We start from the raw sequence: 13,170 nt of genomic DNA on the forward strand, positions 1-13,170 counted from the left end.
TTTGAAATTTTGTGAGCGCGTTTCGTATTATAAGTTTATTTGCAACACGAACACGAGAACACAGAAACTCGGAGGAAAAAAAGGGAGCGGGCTCGTGCTCAAAAGTAATGTTTCTTATAACCCCACCCCCCCCCCTTCGACATGGCACCGATCCACTCCTTCGACAAAACGGCCGTTACATCCAGTAGAAGTCCCGATCGTTCCCCTGCCCTTGGAACCGCTGCTTGGATCGCCAGTGACAGTAACAGTCACACTAATAAAGGCCCAGGGATATACAGACTGCTGATTCATTTTCGCTGATTTCAGCGGCGTTTGCTGTTGTCGACAGCAGACTAAGGAACTGCTTGGAGTGAGAGAAACAGGCAGATAGGTTGAAATTTATGAGGGCAGAGAAAAGCCAGAACTCAGCTAGTTGCTCAATCACTTGTTTTCACTTGTGTACCACAGGACCCGTGTGAGGCGTGCAGCATACTGGATGTGGTAACTGCAGGCTCTGTGGTTCGAAGTGAGCAACAGGGATGCCCACAAGGGCGAGAGTTGAACCCTTTAGGGGAGGGGAACAAAATCTAAAAAAACAATGTAGTTTGACATTATTGCAATTTAGCAATATTAGTGCAATATTTCGTTTAGTATTTTAGTATTAAAACACGATTTCGATAAACTGATTTTCAGAAGCCTCTGGGTTAAGCTCTCGGACAACCTGGGTAGGGAAGGGGGGCACCCCTGGTCTTGAACATATAACACGATGGTGAGCATGGCTGCAGCGGGCGATACTTACTCCAGACGGGCGTGGGCACGGTGTCTCTAACGGGGATGCTGAGCATGGTTGCAGCGGGCGATACTTACTCCAGACGTGCGTGGGCACGGTGTCTCTAACGGGGATGGTGAGCATGGCTGCAGCGGGCGATACTTACTCCAGACGGGCGTGGGCACGGTGTCTCTAACGGGGATGCTGAGCATGGTTGCAGCGGGCGGTACTTACTCGAGACGTGCGTGGGCACGGTGTGTCTGACGGGGATGGTGAGCATGGCTGCAGCAGGCGGTACTTACTCCAGACGTGCGTGGGCACGGTGTGTCTGACGGGGATGGTGAGCATGGTTGCAGCGGGCGGTACTTACTCCAGACGTGCGTGGGCACGGTGTCTCTAACGGGGATGGTGAGCATGGCTGCAGCGGGCGGTACTTACTCCAGACATGCGTGGGCACGGTGTGTCTGACGGGGATGGTGAGAATGGCTGCAGCGGGCGGTACTTACTCCAGACGTGCGTGGGCACGGTGTGTCTGACGGGGATGGTGAGCATGGCTGCAGCGGGCAGTACTTACTCCAGACGTGCGTGGGCACGGTGTGTCTGACGGGGATGGTGAACATGGTTGCAGTGGGCGGTACTTACTCCAGACGTGCGTGGGCATAGTGTCTCTAACGGGGATGGTGAGCATGGCTGCAGCGGGCGGTACTTACTCCAGACATGCGTGGGCACGGTGTGTCTGACGGGGATGGTGAGCATGGCTGCAGCAGGCGGTACTTACTCCAGACGTGCGTGGGCACGGTGTGTCTGACAGGGATGGTGAGCATGGCTGCAGCGGGCGGTACTTACTCCAGACGTGCGTGGGCACGGTGTGTCTGATGGGGATGGTGAGCATGGTTGCAGCGGGCGGTACTTACTCCAGACAGACGTGGGCACGGTGTGTCTGACGGGGATGGTGAGCATGGCTGCAGCGGGCGGTACTTACTCCAGACGTGCGTGGGCACGTTGTGTCTGACGGGGATGGTGAGCATGGCTGCAGCGGGCGGTACTTACTTCAGACATGCGTGGGCACGGTGTGTCTGACGGGGATGGTGAGCATGGTTGCAGCAGGCGGTACTTACTCCAGACGTGCGTGGGCACGGTGTCTCTAACGGGGATGGTAAGCATGGCTGCAGCGGGCGGTACTTACTCCAGATATGCGTGGGCACGGTGTGTCTGACGGGGATGGTAAGCATGGTTGCAGCGGGCGGTACTTACTCAAGACCTGCGTGGGCACGGTGTCTCTAACGGGGATGGTGAGCATGGCTGCAGCGGGCGGTACTTACTCCAGACGTGCGTGGGCACGGTGTGTCTAACGGGGATGGTGAGCATGGTTGCAGCGGGCGGTACTTACTCCAGACGTGCGTGGGCACGGTGTGTCTGACGGGGATGGTGAGCATGGCTGCAGCGGGCGGTACTTACTCCAGACGTGCGTGGGCACGGTGTCTCTAACGGGGATGGTGAGCATGGCTGCAGCGGGCGGTACTTACTCCAGACGTGCATGGGCACGGTGTGTCTGACGGGGATGGTGAGCATGGCTGCAGCGGGCGGTACTTACTTCAGACGTGCGTGGGCACGGTGTCTCTGACGGGGATGGTGAGCATGGCTGCAGCGGGCGGTACTTACTTCAGACGTGCGTGGGCACGGTGTGTCTGACGGGGATGGTGAGCATGGCTGCAGCGGGCGGTACTTACTCCAGACGTGCGTGGGCACGTTGTGTCTGACGGGGATGGTGAGCATGGCTGCAGCGGGCGGTACTTACTTCAGACATGCGTGGGCACGGTGTCTCTGACGGGGATGGTGAGCATGGCTGCAGCGGGCGGTACTTACTCCAGACGTGCGTGGGCACGGTGTCTCTGACGGGGATGGTGAGCATGGCTGCAGCGGGCGGTACTTACTCCAGACGTGCGTGGGCACGGTGTCTCTGACGGGGATGGTGAGCATGGCTGCAGCGGGCGGTACTTACTCCAGACGTGCGTGGGCACGGTGTTTCTGACGGGGATGGTGTGCATGGCTGCAGCGGGCGGTACTTACTCCAGACGTGCGTGGGCACGGTGTCTCTGACGGGGATGGTGAGCATGGCTGCAGCGGGCGGTACTTACTCCAGACGTGCGTGGGCACGGTGTCTCTGACGGGGATGGTGAGCATGGCTGCAGCGGGCGGTACTTACTCCAGACGTGCGTGGGCACGGTGTCTCTGACGGGGATGGTGAGCATGGCTGCAGCGGGCGGTACTTACTCCAGACGTGCGTGGGCACGGTGTCTCTGACGGGGATGGTGAGCATGGCTGCAGCGGGTGGTACTTACTCCAGACGTGCGTGGGCACGGTGTCTCTGACGGGGATGGTGAGCATGGCTGCAGCGGGCGGTACTTACTCCAGACGTGCGTGGGCACGGTGTCTCTGATTGGGATGGTGAGCAGCGCGTACAGCGCGGCCCCGTGCAGCAGCGACATGTAGGCCACGTTCCTCCACACGACCTGCGACCACCAGCGCTCGAAGTAGGGGTCCCGTGGCTGTGCGGGGGCGCACCCTCCCTGCTGTCCGCCAGCGCTCTCCGCCTCGGGCGCCATCTTGCTGCCTGCGGCCTTCTGCACGGAAACACACTGGCCTTTGGCAGGAGTCATTTAGTGAATGGAACGGACATGTGTAACCACGGTGCTGCCATCTGCGGAGGATGGCGCGAATCAATGTTCACAAAGCTTAAGGAAACTTTTCAGTTTTAACTGCTATGCATATAGAATTATTAAATAGTTGACGAAGCTTTTTCGGCAGCGAATTATAACGTTGGGTTTGGAAACTGCGTGTCATTCGCGTCCATAATTGTATTTGAAAACACAATTTACGTATATTTATCACTCTTTTAATTATTTATAAAAAATTCTACGTTAAATTTCGTGTCCAAGTTTCATATATTAAGTGTATTTGCAACATGAGAACACATTAATTTGCTCGTTACCGAGGTTAGATGTTACACGTCTCTGGCGAGTACTGAGAGTTTCGCTCTTATTTTCTTTTTCAGACATAACTATTGCTGACAGTCTGTTTGTGCCTGATGTCAGTTCCCGAAATGTCGCAATTGTTTTTTCTTAGGAAGCCTACTTTGTCCAGATTATCTTTTAAGTCACATCGTTGGGTTCATCTGTTTGTCGCTGTGATGTACAAATTCGGGTTTTTGTCTTTGCCCGGTCGTTGTCATAGTCCAGGAAACGAAAACCAAAAGAGGCACAAACATCCAAAAATTGTGTCCAAAGCTGAATATTTCGTAAAGAGTTGACTATGCTTAATAACATACCAAATGTTTACCGTCGTACAACTTGTGCGTTACACCGTGTGCCACCAACTAGTAGTTTTGGCACAATTTTAAATTTGAATTTTTTTTCCAACTTAAATAATGTCTCCAATCATTCCTCTGCTGCATGAACTTAAACTTGTTCATCCTCCTGTACACTCCCATCCAACCTTTTTCAGACTTGTCTCCCCAAGTTTTCCCAGCTCTAGATCTGATTGTGCCTACTATTCAATGACCCAGCAGGGTGATCCCATTATTCCCGCCTTGGTGCACGGACGTCTCCTGTGATTCGTCCCCGATTCGTGACGAGAACTGCTAGGGCTTGCAAACTCTTAAACCGGCCAGTTCCTAGACCTCGCCTGACGCGAGCACTCCTTGGCATGATTGCGAGTCATTGAAGTATCGTCCATACTTAAAGCTGGCTACACACAATAATAATTTGTTTAACTGTCATGTGTGTACTATTGAAAAATAAATGAATTATTTAAAAAGTACGTTTTATTTCTTGTATTCTGATTTCCAACTAAGAATGTGTTTCCGCTACTGTATGTGTGATCATTCCGTTTCCTGTATGTACGTTCCGTTTCCTGTGTGTACGTTCCTTTTTTCTGCGTGTACATTCCTTTTTCCTGCGTGTACTTTCCGTTTTCGTGCGTGTACATTCCGTTTTCCTGTGAGTACGTTCCGTTTTCCTGCGTATACATTCCGTTTTCCTGCGTGTACATTCTGTTTTCCTGTGTATACATTCCGTTTTCCTGCGTATACATTCCGTTTTCCTGCATGTACATTCTGTTTTCCTGTGTGTAAATTACGTTTCCTGTGTGTACATTCCGTTTTCCTGCATGTACATTCCATTTTTCTGTGTGTACGTTCCGTTTTCCTGCGTGTACATTCCGTTTTCCTGCGTGTACATTCCGTTTTCCTGTGTGTACTGAGTTCATGGCCTATATGTCTGACATTGTCCATGGCCCGGTCTTGTGATCCGAAGACGCTTGGTGTATATGTATGGATGGTTTTGTACGTGAACAATTTAAAGGTTAATCTAAGTATCAAAAAACTAGACTTTCATATAATGCAAAGCGGCACTATATTTATTTAGATGGTCAGGTATATTGTCTTGAGTTGATTTTCGTAGAGTGAATGATTAATAAATTCCACGAAAGGTAATGGAAGACAAAATATTAAATATGTTTAATATTTAGTTACAACTGTCACTGGTCAAGAATCGAACAGTGGAGAGGAACTGATCGATTCGATTTGTAAATTAATAATTGATTTTTTGGTGAATTTGGAATTTTTCCCACATTTCTAGCTAAATAATTACATGATTTTAAGATTGCGCCCAAATTTCAAGATGTAATAATAAATGATTACTGCACTGTAGCAGGTTAGAATAAAACTAGCATGATGGTAAGACGAGTACGCACAAGATTGTCCTCAAGCAGACTAAAACAAGATGGTGGCAATGACCACTAGCAGGCGGTAGCTCCTGGTAGCATGTACTGAACATAAAATGACGGATCCATGATGTACGTCAAGATCAAAGTCAAATATCAAGGTCAAGTTCAAATTTCAAGGTCAAGGTAAATGTTCAAGGTCAAGGTCAAATTTAAAGGTCAAAGTCAAAGTTCAAGGTTAAGGTCAATGTTTAAGGTCAAGGTCAAAATTCAATGTCAAGGTCAAAGTTCAAGGGTAAGGTAAAAGTTCAATGCCAACAGACAAGGTTAAAGGTATGGTGAACAGTAAATTATACTAACATGACGTCAACACACTCTATCAGACGAAAACAAGATGTTGGTCTCCAGCGGACGAAGACAAGATGGCGGACATGACGTCATACCAGCTGACGATATATTCCTTGGTATTGGTGGTAGGTCAGTCTGTAGGTGGCTTCTGTGGAGGATGGATCTGTTTTTTTAATTTTTTGCCCTCACCGGTTTCTAACCAAGGACGGTAATCGATATAATCAATCAGAATTCTAATTAGTTAATTTTTTGATGAATTTTGAACTTATTTAATTAAAATCGGATAATAAATAAAGATTTACAAGATAGCGGCCGTAACGAAAAATGCAACATTAATAGGATCCAATATGACGGTCGTAACATAAAGTGTAACGATGACATAGTACTCAACCAAGATGGCGGGGGTATCGAAACATGCAACATTTATATAATCCAAAATGGCGACCGTAACCATAAGTGCAACAGTGGTTTTTAAGTTTTTTATTATTTAATTCGATTATTTAACTTTTTTTATGATTTTTAACATTTTTCCCGATTTTCTAACATAAAAATTGCGGATTTTAAAACTGGCGACCGTAACGATAATTGCAACAGTTACGTCTTAATACAAGATGGTGTTTCTCTCTTTTGAACAGGTAGTGCTATTATAACTTAAAATTAAAAAAAAAAATTACAAGTCCGAATATGCATGTTACTATTATAAATACCTTATTCAATTCTCAGTCTGGTAAATGTCTCGATGGCCGTGCGTTTAAAGGCGTGTGTTTTCCAACCTAAAGATCAGAGCTGCGATGGTTCGAATCACAGCGTTCCCAATGTATTTTGTATAAAAAATTAAATTTAATATGTCGATAAGGACAATAATAGCTATGGAAGGTAATGGAACATTGACCTTATGTGATGTGACAGAGCGACGCTGGCGTTCTCTAGGAACAAACAGCAGAAAAAAAGTCGACGGTATCCAAGATGGTGGCCTCCAGTGGAACAGAAAAAAATCAAGAGCGACGCTGGCGCTATCTAGGAACAAAAAACTAAAAAAAAAAAAATACGACGGTATCCAAGATGGCGGCCTCCAGTGGAACAGAAAAAAATCAAGAGCAAAGCTGGCGCTCTCTAGGAACAAACAGCAGAAACAAAGTCGATGGTATCCAAGATGGTGGCCTCCAGTGGAACAGAAAAAAACAATATGGTGACAGAGACGAAAATTTCATCATAATGAGTGGGCCGCTCGATTTAAATATGTCGGATCCAATATGGCGGATCCAATATGTCTGCCGGGGTCAAGGACAAGTTCAAAGGTCAAGGTCAAAGGTCAAGGTCACGGCCTACAAGATGGCCGCCGTGATCTACTTGTCCAGTTACGTTGTGTCCCATTACGTTGTGTCCCGTTACGCGGTGTCCCGTTACGCTCATCCAAGATGGCCGCCGTGATGTCACAATCAGAGATAAGGCTCGGCACCAGGCACCACAGCCAGAAGCCAGGCGCAGGAGCCCCTATTACATACTACTAATCTCTTCTGCTACCATCGTCCTTGCACGTTTATAATAAATATTATTATCTCCGGTGTCTTCCGTTTTATCGTCAACCACAAGGTCACTTTCTTCATCGAGCCAGTGATTATCACAAGCTTGATCAGGATAATTAATTTTATTATGTCGTTTCCATCGTTTTGGTCACAGGCCACCATCACAGTCTTCGATCTTGCCTGCTTTAGCTGCTTCAGCACAGTCTTCGATCACGCCACCAGCTTCAGAGTCACTGTACAATCACCGTAGAAGACATCGTCTTCACCCAGATTACCTTAAGAATTCGTTATCGTTAATGTCGAAGTGTCTTCATAGTCTTCATACTTCCTTTTAACAAAGTATGGTGGATCTACTGAATATCGGCTTGAATGTATTCTCACTTTTCACGGTGTTGTTACTTCCATTAGTTTCAGTCTTCTCGAAGCAATCAGCATCCTTCAATTTATGTTCTTCGTACGATCGGGTGAGCTAATACCATCACGCTGTGGACAAGGAAAATTATTGTTGTCGTAATGCAGATCTCTCTTCTTTAATCTAGTGGTTCCATCGATGTCCTCTATGCCGTAAGTGGGCTTGGCTTTACATGTTCTACCATGTCTTTTTAAGCTGTCAATTCACGTTAACAACCTGATACACCGATTACAGCTTATCATTTTGCGTAGTGGTTTTTAACACAATCATTCTTCTCATACCGTTTAGCATTCTTTCTCAAGGTAAACACCTTGCTGCAGTTTCTACACTGATGTTGTTTTGATACAGCTTCAGACATCAAAGGCTCCAGTAGGCACCAATTGCTCCTACAGCCTTTTGTTTCAACAGCACCAATGATATTTGGCTAGAATGCTACGAGGTCCCAAGACATCACGACTACGCGACTACGAGCCATGAGGTTACGAGACTACGTGACTACGAATCTTCAAGTTTACGAGATTGCATGACTAAAAGACCACGTGGCTACGAAACTACATGTCTATGAAGCTACAAGGATACAAGTCTCCTCGGCTCCAAATGACTTTAAGTCGACATGGCTACAAGACCAATTGGATACAAAGCTTCAATTCTACAAGTTTACAAGTCTCCACCAACTACCTTCGAGTGTATAAAGCACCAACTGCTCCAACAGCATTATGTTATAAGATTACATGACTACTTGTTTACGTAGCTACAAGTCTACAAGGCTCCAATGCTTCATGACTACGAGACTACGAGCCATGAGGTTACGAGACTACGCGATTGCGAGTCTTCAAGGTTACGTGATCGCGAGGCTATAGGACTACGAAGCTTCCAGATCACATGGTTACGAGTCAGCATGGCTAAAAGACCGCGTGGCTACGAAACTAGATGTCTCTAACTGACTACAATAGCACCATTCAGTGATGAGAGTTAATTTATCTCATGCAAAATAACCTGTTTAAAGTAGTGTCGATTATTGTCAACAGATGACACCACATGTTGCTTACAGTTAAATATTATTTATTTATTTTATGCAGGATGCTGGATGCTCACAAACGATCGCAATAGAAGGATGGTTTCGCTAGTCACCAAGGAGAAGGAAGTTCGTCTCGCATGTTAGTGCTTCACAGATGTCTCATGGTAAATTATTTGACTGAGTATCTGAATAAAATTACCTGTCTTAACCACCAAGTTCAATGCAGTTAGTCGCAAAGCATATTATTTAACTGAGTAATGGTTGTTTATTTTTTGAATTCCACCTGGTAAAAATACTGTAAGTGTCAATTTATTAGCAGAATTTCACTAATTAAATGTAACTCTGAATAAAATGACATGACTCATTAGGTAAAAAATCCATCATGCAGAGAGCGGTTTCTCAGAATAGAGAGATGCACTTGAAGAAACCACAGGGATAATCAGAAGCACACGGAGAATACCACCATAATATTGACAAGAATAATCAGGAGCACTCGGAGAAAACCATAAGATGTCTAGCCAGGATTAATCAGAAGCATTTGGAGAAAACCATCAAAATATTAACAAGAATAATCGGGAGCACACGGAGAAAACCACCATAATATTGACAAGGATAATCAGATGCACTCAGAGAAATCCACCACACGTTTTCTTTGATATAAAATTACAGGGAAAAATATTTAATAAAAATAAACAATAACAAATTTAAAATGAAAAAAATTACAAAAATACATAAATAGATTCTGCTAGCTTGTGAACTTCTCATTGTTGAACAAAGATAGAGGTTTTGAGTCATTTTGAGTCATTTTTGAGGAATTTTTAGTCCAAGATGGCCGCCGTGACGTCACAATCCAAGATGGCGGACCGACAATCATAATCTACGCGCCGGCGCCAGGCGCAGGAGCCCCTATTACATACTACTGTGCTAGCATAGGAAATTTGTGGAAAATTCGACCGACACACAGACAATTTAATTTAGAAAACCTTTCGTTGAAGGCAAGAGAGACTATACATCTCATTGGGTGTTCACGAAAACAATCGAACAAAAGCTATACACAGTGATTGTAGATTACTTTGATGATGAGTGCGGAAACACAAATAAGTGATATAATCATATTTACATTGCTTATATACGAAATAGATTGAATTAGAGTACAATAGTATTTTACTTAGGAGTAAGTATATATTTTATTTATAGTAATTAATGTCTAGACTCCATGTAAATTTAAATTTTATGAATTATAAAAATTATAATGAATTATAATATGCTTAAAATCTGGAAACGGTGGCCGTAACTTTACATGGGCTTTAAAAAAATACTTTAGAGTTAGGTATGTTATAAGTTCTCCTGAATTAAGAAAATAACCGGTTTCAAAATTTAATACAGAAAGGAATATGCATTGTGTGGGTGTTGTGCGACATAAATATGTTTAGTAGATGTGAAAGCATGGAAGCTTTGTTCACGAACATGAAGGCACGTGGTGGAGACGAATAATGAGGGGGGGGGGGGGGGAGGTTCCGCTAGTGTAGCGGCACTGACATTGGTAAAAGATGGCGGCGCGCGTAGGCGCAGAGTGACAAACAACGAAACGAGGTCTGAAAGGACCACTATGCCTATATTAGCTGTTGGGGGAATTTAGTTAACCCTTGACAGAGTTATTAACTACTGGTCAGACTCTGTATTTCCGAGAGACGTATAACTAACTACGCACATCCGTTTCACGGGAGTCACGAGGGCCGAATGTTGATGTCCTCTGTAACTCATGCAGGAGGGCGAGGGGCAGTTGTAGCCGCGGGTTATCACGCGCGCGATAAGAAGGCTGCATAGGCCAGTCAACAAGTAAGCACTTTTTACCAGCAGACCTGAAAACTTGATATAAGGATAATTCGATGACGCTGAATCGAATGATGATGATTTTTTTTTTTTTTTTTGCAATCGGACGTGAAGTTTTTGGAGAAAAGGGTTAAAAATTGGCTTGACTCAGTTTTTCTCAGAATCTATGCGTTTAATCGAAAGATTTTTCAAACACAAGTAGTGGAGAATTAAAAAATACATAAAAAAGGTTTTTATATCCATCATCGTATTTGCAAACATGAACGAGAAATATCGGAGAGAAAGTAGTAAAGCGTAATTGTAAAAGTGAGGCTAGTGAGTGTGCGGGCGAGCGTACGTGTGAACTAAACACAAACGAAGGGTCTTCGGCTATTCTCGGACCTCTCCGTCATGACTAGAGAATGCCCTACACGTAATGCATGCCAATTTGCATCCCGCATGAATGTGCCCAGGGTTTTCTCTGATCTATGCAGGTTTTACCTGGGCCCAACCTATCTCTAGTTATAGTCTATATTTATGAGTGAGGGGAGTTAGTCATGGCATCAATTACTGCCATGGCTGGCCAATCCCCTCCTAGCACATGATGCATGCGACCCTCTCCCTGCATGGTTAATCCCAGCATGACTAGGCGTATAGGCTTCGGCCTGAGACGCACCTAGGTCCCTCCCTAACCCTGACCCCTCCAAAATACAATTAGTTTTAGTTAGGTTAGAAAATTTTAAATCGAGTGAGAGACGAAACATTTTGTTCTCTCTATTTTCTCAAGCGTTAGCGAGTATTTTTCGTCTTTGGCCGTCGAGTGTCGAGCGTTCTATATAACTATATATATCGGCGTATAAGCGCGCCGTTTTTAAATCGAATCGTGACTTTCAAGGTACGCCGTTATGATATTTATTTTATTACTATAATTTTTGTTATAGTTACAATTGAAAATTGGGTTTATACCCTAATAAGTGAAAATTTTATATATTTAAAAAAATTATATAAAACAAAAATTCATTCTAAACATTAAACCAATAGCCAGTTTACATATTCACTCTTTCTGGTGTTGCTTACAGTTAGTACCTCTAGTTATTGACAATACCAGAAATATAATCATTAACACTTGGTGCAATTAAGGTCATATATCACATTTTTTAATTTTATTTTTCCATGTAATGAGTTGTGCATGAACACTTTAAAAGGGTAGCTGTTTGTTTTGTTTAAGAAGCATAATTTTTAAAATATTTCACTTCAAAGTTGATAATTCAGTGATTTTGTGTACCACTTTTTTCATTTAACTATCCATTTTTTCCTTGAAGAATTGCATTTGATGTCATCTGTACAAAATGCCCAACAAAATAACTTATTATGAAAGCTATAAATCATTTGCCAAATGTTTGCTGTAATCATTAGTGTCGCTTGAATTAGACATTATTATTTTGATAAAAACCACCAACTATCTCTCAATGGAAAAATTTAAGATTTTGTTAATTGCTAGTTTGAAATTTAATCTGTAAAATTTAATCTTTGATTTTTTAAGTAATATGAAACACCCAAAAAATATCCAGTCTTGCAACACTGTTTTTGTTATATGTCAGTTGCCTACAACAACCTTCTCTTGGACTGTACAGTAGTTGTGCCTGTGTTGCACGCACCCCACTGGCACCCCCCGCCTCTAGGCCGCGCTGAATTGCCCCCCTCCACCCTCGGGCAGCAGTTGGTTGCTGTCTGACCTTGAAGATTAGTCACACTTGCCAAGGTTCAAGGGACAGAGTGAGCATTAGTAGGAAGAAGTAAGGTAAAGTGTAGTTTGTGGAAATAAATTGAATTTTTATTATATGTATTAAATTTGCTCTTCGAATTTTTTTAATATCAAAGTATTAATGGGTAAACAAATTCCAGGCAAACTTCGGGCTTCTCATCTACGGAAACGAAACAAACACGCAAAAGCTGCGAACGAGATATAGAGGAAAAGAAGAAAAGTGCGCAATATTGACAACGAGGAAGAGGGGTAAGCAAAAATATATTAATAATCTGAGTCTAATCGAAATAGAACAATACCTTTTTATTTTTATGTGAAACAATATAGTTTTATATTTGATGAAATACATTTCTATTTTATTTACTTGAGTTTTGTCGAAGTAAGAATTTTAAATACTACCTATGTTAAAGTTTTGAAATACTATGTTAAAGTTAATGTCTTCCCCAATGCGAATTATATTAAAAAAAATGTAAAATTAAATTCATATTTTTGCAATTTGAGTAGGCTATTGCACTGAGTTGATTCAAACTTAGAGCTGAGAGCTTATTTCCCCGTACTGATTTAACAAACTGTCAGTTGGTTTTACTTTGTCATTTATTATAGTTATGTATGTTGAGTTTAAAATTCATTAAATTAAATTTTATAACCGTTTTGAAGCTGGCTATATTTGTGTAATCGGTAGAACACCATATTATAGTGCAAGAGGTAGCGGGTTTGAATATCGACCAGATTTATTTCACTTCTGGACATATGTTTAAGTTAATAAGTAAGCCCCTCCCATAAGCAATGCGGCTTATAAGCCCTAGTAATGCAGCTAGA

The 13,170-nt window shown here is 43.6% G+C and overlaps 1 protein-coding gene across 4 annotated transcripts in view; it reads right to left on the reverse strand.

Annotated features, from left to right (window-relative positions):
• Positions 1–13,170, reverse strand: part of LOC134531193 (stearoyl-CoA desaturase 5-like) — a 79,267-nt gene that overhangs the window by 35,260 nt on the left and 30,837 nt on the right. For 3 of the 4 annotated variants that reach the window (XM_063366836.1, XM_063366834.1, XM_063366837.1), the window contains exon 2: positions 3,159–3,372. In XM_063366836.1, coding sequence (XP_063222906.1) covers positions 3,159–3,354 — 196 coding nt within the window. In that variant the 5' untranslated portion in view covers positions 3,355–3,372. Of the gene's footprint in view, positions 1–846; positions 870–3,158; positions 3,373–13,170 lie in introns of those variants that run through there. The other variant, XM_063366838.1, reaches the window with a different exon arrangement.

Source organism: Bacillus rossius, chromosome 3 (genome assembly GCF_032445375.1).
Source record: "Bacillus rossius redtenbacheri isolate Brsri chromosome 3, Brsri_v3, whole genome shotgun sequence".
In the NCBI taxonomy this organism is placed as follows: Eukaryota; Metazoa; Arthropoda; class Insecta; order Phasmatodea; family Bacillidae; genus Bacillus; species Bacillus rossius.